General features: G+C 40.2%; 1 protein-coding gene across 1 annotated transcript in view; it reads right to left on the reverse strand.

The window, feature by feature from the left end:
- Positions 1-481: 481 nt before the first annotated feature.
- Positions 482-5,770, reverse strand: part of LOC111146804 (syndecan 2) — a 103,178-nt gene continuing 97,889 nt past the window's right edge. The window contains exons 4-5 of the mRNA XM_022502492.1: positions 3,963-4,098; positions 482-3,060 (exon numbers count right to left, since the gene is read on the reverse strand). Of these exons, the coding sequence (XP_022358200.1) occupies positions 2,897-3,060; positions 3,963-4,098 (300 nt within the window). The 3' untranslated portion in view covers positions 482-2,896. The remainder of the gene's footprint in view (positions 3,061-3,962; positions 4,099-5,770) is intronic.

Genomic DNA, 5,770 nt, shown 5'->3' on the forward strand with positions numbered 1-5,770 from the left:
TGAAAGTTGTTATTGCCCCTGTTTTTATAGGACCCAGCACCCTTTGCAGAACATTCAAGTTCCTTTGGGAAACCAGAGTAAGGTAACTATGTTCTATTTATTAAGCTTAGTCTTCTAGACCCTGTACAAACACACTATACCCTCAAAAAGCAAGGGGCTTTTGCCTCCTTTGCAGAAAGGATTACCAAAATACCATTTCACTAAATATCCAATCCGAAACTATCAACTTTGTGAATAAGATGGCAATTATGCTGTCTTGTCCAACTTAAGTTCAGTTTTATTAACCAGGTCCCAATCCTGAAGTTCAGGTGCGAGGCACTGTAGCTGAAACTTAAAAACACACCATGAGCTCATCCCACCTTCCCCATCCACTGAGAACGGGGCAGCTGGAATACTTCACGTCTTCCAAACACAAAGCCATATTCGCACAAAGGAAATCATTTACATGTGGCTAAGGAAACAGGAAATTTTCATGTTGGCTTTAATGTTTATATTTTGCCAAAATTTTCCTGAACTCGGTAATCGTTACTAACACTTCATATAGCACGATTTACTGCATATTAAAAACTAAAAAGAAAAAACTCAGCAGAAAACATACAGTTGAAGAAAAGTGGATGTCAGTCTATACAATGTTTTTTTTTTTTTACTTTCAGCATGACAGACTTTATTTTGGCACTTTAACAAATATTTTGCTTTACAGCAGTGACAAAATATTTGCCAGAAACTTTCTTTTCTTGGCATTCTATTGCAAGCAGTTGTTATTCTATGAACTGAATTTCACTATGCTTTGCACAGTTAGAGGTATACCCACTACATTCTTTACCTCTGTAATCGAGGGATATTGTGCAACTTCAGAAGGTGCTAGAATTTTCTTTTAACCACCCCAAAGTGGATTGACTCTCTAAGTGATGGGACAGGAATTTGAGAATTAAGGCCATTAAGAATTTAAGTAAACACTGTTCCGAGTGCTGCTTCATTTTTTTTTTTTTTTTTTAATGAGTTATGTGGCAATTCCAGGGAACGTTCTCTAAATGAAGTATTCATACTTTATTAAAAAAGTACATTATGGATCGAAAGGGTTGCTGTTTTTGCAGTCTTCTTCCTACTTTGGCGGCTCACACATTAAAACAAAATGTATGGTGAAAACAGAAAAGGAAATGTTGTTAGAAGGAAATAACCAGGCAGGGTACCCTCAGACTTCCATTTCCTCCTCAGGCACCCCTGCTTTCCAGCAATTTCAATCCTCAGCAGGGAGGCCCTCCTTTTAATGCACAGAACCACCCTGCCCGGCTTTCCTTCCCTATGGTGTAAACTATGGCATTTCCATGTACTGGTTCTTTAGTGAAGCTTCAGGAGAGATCTGGAGCACAGTTTCCAAGGTACATCAGTCTTCATCGGTCTACAGGACAAAACCTTAGATACTGACATCAGGAAAGTCCCCTTTCAGTTCTTTAGAATTTATCCTCCCAAGAGTTATTTGCAAAAGCAGGCATCCCTCTCAATGTTGCCATCAGCTAGCCTACAAAGCTTGCCAACTTCACAATTCCCTCCCTGGCGGTCTTCCAATATCGACACCCAAACACAATCTGAAAATTCAGATTTTCTCTGACCAATTCAGAAGGAAGTCTGGTAATAAACAGCCTCATCGATGAGCTCTTTGGTTTTGATTTACAGACACTACGGAACGCTCAGAAATCAAACCCCCATCATCCTTGAGAGCAGATGGTCATTTGCAAAGGGGAGATGTACATTGGATCGAAAATGTACAAAATTTATAACAGTGACATTTTCAATATTAGGCCACATGATTTATTCAGTAGTTTTTATGTTCCCAAATGACAACTGATGTCTATTCATAAGACTACAAAAGTTACCATTAGAATTGTCTGTGCTTATAAAATACCGACTTTTTTTTAAACTGTTATATATACTCATTAACACCAGTCTGCAACGAGTTACATAGAATCATAGGCACTTCAAAGGCTTAAAAAGACGTGAACAACTTAAATGCATTTTTAAGAACAAAAACTGATTTCTCCTTAAACCCCTACTCGTACCTTCAAATTGCAAGAAATTAACAAATACAGTGGCCAAAGGAATCTGCAGCAACTTCTCAAAATACTGTTAGCATCTTTGGGTTTGCTGAGGCTTGTCAGTTAACTCACATCAAATCCTCCCAAAAGAAGATGTGATTACATAGCTATGACTGAACAGTTTTGGGGTAATCGTCCGATTTTACACATTAATTTGCTGTTGCAAATCTGCCTGAAGCTACAGGTAATGAAAAACAAAGCAAGTGTAAAATGGATAGTCTGACACTTAAAAACTTACACAAAGTGGAAGTTAAAGTTTACATATTTGAAAATCACATATACACTAAATTACCATTATCTGAATTATCCAAAGACAAATTGCACCGTAACAGCTACAAAAGGCATAGAGTTTTGTTTTGTTTTCAAGGGGACAAGAGGGGAAGAGCAGAGGAGAGAAGGGAACAACAGATAAATTAACAAAGTTAAGACCAACTTGGTAAGGTCCATCGGAGACATGCGGACACAAATTAAATAGCTTTCATCTTTGAACCAGAGGATAAAAACAATCATTTTGTATCTGCCCATAAAAGCTTAAACCGATTCCATGAACATAGAGGGTTTTTATAACATAATATTTTGCCACTGCTATTCACAGAACACTGCAGATGTTAAGTTTTAATTTTATGTCGTTGTAAAGAAATACATGAAAAGTTTTAAATACAATGGGATTTTATCATTAAAGTGCCAGAATGGCCCTTTAATGGAAAACAAAAAACAAAAAACAAAGATCTTCATTATTCTATGCAAAAGCTTTATTTTTAAAAGTTCAGTGATCTCATAAATAGAGACACTAAGTGGGAGTTTCAGGCGTAAAACTCCTTAGTCGGTGCCTTCTGATAAGCAGCACTGGATGGTTTGCGTTCTCCAAGGTCATAACTTCCTTCATCCTTCTTTCTCATGCGATACACCAACAGCAGGATAAGGAAAATCGCAAAGAGAAAGCCAATAACTCCGCCAGCAATGACCGCTGAAACATGCCGAAAGGAAGATTACTTTTAGGAGAGATTCAAGGGTTGCGGAAATTAACTTTGTCAGGCCCAATCTATTTATACTTTTTCAAAGGCTCCATTCGAAAAACCCCCAAACGCTGAAAAACTGGTGAGGCAACCAGGTGAATTACCCAAATCTGACATTCCCAAGAAGGGACGATACTTTCTTTGATTAGAATTAATCATATCAGCCAAAAGCCTCAATAAGAAAAATCTGACTGGGGCCTCAACTAATTCCATACTTTAAAATTCTTCAGTTTTCTCACACTTCATATCTAATCTTCTAGTTGCTTTTTCAGTGAAGACACAAAACAGGATATAAATGACTTACGTTTTGTAAGGGTAAATGTGAAAAAAAGCAAGCAAATGTCCTTTCTAGTCTTGGCTTTGGGACTATCCTTTCAAGGACTAAGTGTTCTTAAATCGCACAAATCTTCCCCTTTAAAATCAAACGGAGACTGCTTTCATCAGCTAAGTCACAGAGACAGCATCCTTAATGCCTTGGGTGTTACTGGCCTCGACTGCCCTCCTACCCATAAAGGACTTTTCCTTCTCAAGTTTATTTTGGTATCAGGAGAACTTGGAACTGGACGGATTGAGCTTCACACCCCACCATCTCCTCCACACCCAGTTGTTCTGGACCAATTCAGGTCCAAACTTTCCTCTTCTTACACCAAGTGGTAGGATGAGGAAGCAGAGAGGAAAAAAAAAAAAGAACATTTGCCCAACTCTTGTCTCTCACTCTGGAATGAGACAGGCCCTCAGACTGCTCTCCGCAGGAAGGTGACATTTGGCAAGCTCGGCCTACACCTCTGAATATCACTTAGCCAAACAGGCCTATTTAAGGACCCTCCCACCAGGCTCCCACTGAGCTACTCACCTGCCAGGACTTCTGTTCGTTTAAACAGATTGTCTGAGTGCTTCTCAGTATACACATTTGTATCCTCTTCAGCGGGGTCCATTTTCCTTTCTGAGTCAGAGAGATGAACTTTTTCCTTATCAATTTCTTCAGGTGACTGATAAGGGAAAAGATTATAAAGATCATTTTTAATGTGCTAGAAAGAAGAGAAAACAGAAGTACATTTCCAAGGTTTATTTTTTTTTCCAACAATGAATTTGGGAAATAATTATGATGTTTATACCAACGGGTGATTCCTGGGGTAGAGCCATGCTCTCCATGGTTCTGTAAAACACCATCACAGGTAGAGGCAAGATGGCCACTTAGTGAGTTCAAGATAATCCAAATGACAAGGTTATGTTGTTTTAGTTGACATTTCATAAGATCTGTTTTCTTACCACTCCTCTGACTTCAGGTTCCAGCTCTCTCTGGCTGTGCCAACCCAAGAAACATGGTCCCAATTCTCCTTATTCCTTCATCTCTTTGCTACACTGGGCACTGTGATGACGATGGCTTCCTTTCAGGCCCCCCCTCCAGGTGTTCTCCAAGGGCTCTTCCTGCTACCAACTCTGTGCAGTAGCCCACCAGACTTACTCAGCAATGCTCCCCTCTACCTACTCACTTTTACAACTTCTGTGTAAGTTCAGTTCAGTGAACGAGAACTTCAGGGGTCTGGGCTCTAGAAGCAGCTCCCATGTGATCCTGACCAAATTATACCACTTTCCTGCACCTTGGTGTCTACCTCCATTTAACTAAGGGCACTGTGAGGTTCTTGGGTTTTCCACAATTCTAAAGCACAAATCCAAGATGGCAACTCTCAGAAGCTCATCTCCAGTCAGCATTAACCCCAAACACCCAGCAGTGTGCAGGACACTAACCCTTGGCTGTATCACTGAATAATATCAACCTTCTTTTCTATTTCCATTAATTGTACCAGCTATTCTTTTGGACCCCCAAAGTTATTTGAGCACATTTCAAATTGTATGTTTTGCCATGGCACAGTCCTATCAACTTGCCTTCTACCAGTCTCTCAAATAAAGTGTCTTCCTTGGATTCCCATTTTCAAAGCCTTGTTCATGTGTTTATTACATCACACCCACCTTCTTACAGCAACCTTTAACTATCAGGCTGAAGTTCTTGTTGACCAACACTATTGAGGGAAACACTGTCAACTCCCTTGGCTATTAGTGTAGACAATAACCCTTATCAGCTCTACTAGTCTTTCTACAAACACCTAAGTCCATTTTCATTAGGACTCTATGCTGTGGCCAAATGATTGCTTTCTGGAGGCCAGGGTTCATCCAAAATGTCAGCGTGCTACTCAAGCCTAGAGGGTTCAAAACATAAGAAGACCTCACTTTCCTGGAGTGCCTGAAAGTATTCCCAGGAAGGATCACTAACTAGATCAGGCAGGCCAGGTGGCTCTGTCTGAACTCTGGAGTATATTAGGTCATGGGTCCCTGCCTCAATGAACAGAGGCTTCCAACGAAGATGGCATACATATCATCAAGTGGGATAAAGAAGGTCTGTCAACGCTTCCCCAAACTGCAAGAAACCCTATACTGCCTTAAACCTCAACCTGGCATGACTTACAGAAAGCACAGGTGGCTCTGTCTGAACTCTGGAGTATATTAGGTCATGGGTCCCTGCCTCAATGAACAGAGGCTTCCAACGAAGATGGCATACATATCATCAAGTGGGATAAAGAAGGTCTGTCAACGCTTCCCCAAACTGCAAGAAACCCTATACTGCCTTAAACCTCAACCTGGCATGACTTACAGAAAGCACAG

Source organism: Enhydra lutris, unplaced genomic scaffold (genome assembly GCF_002288905.1).
Source record: "Enhydra lutris kenyoni isolate GAN:26980312 unplaced genomic scaffold, ASM228890v2 scaffoldscaffold14, whole genome shotgun sequence".
Classification (NCBI taxonomy): Eukaryota; Metazoa; Chordata; class Mammalia; order Carnivora; family Mustelidae; genus Enhydra; species Enhydra lutris.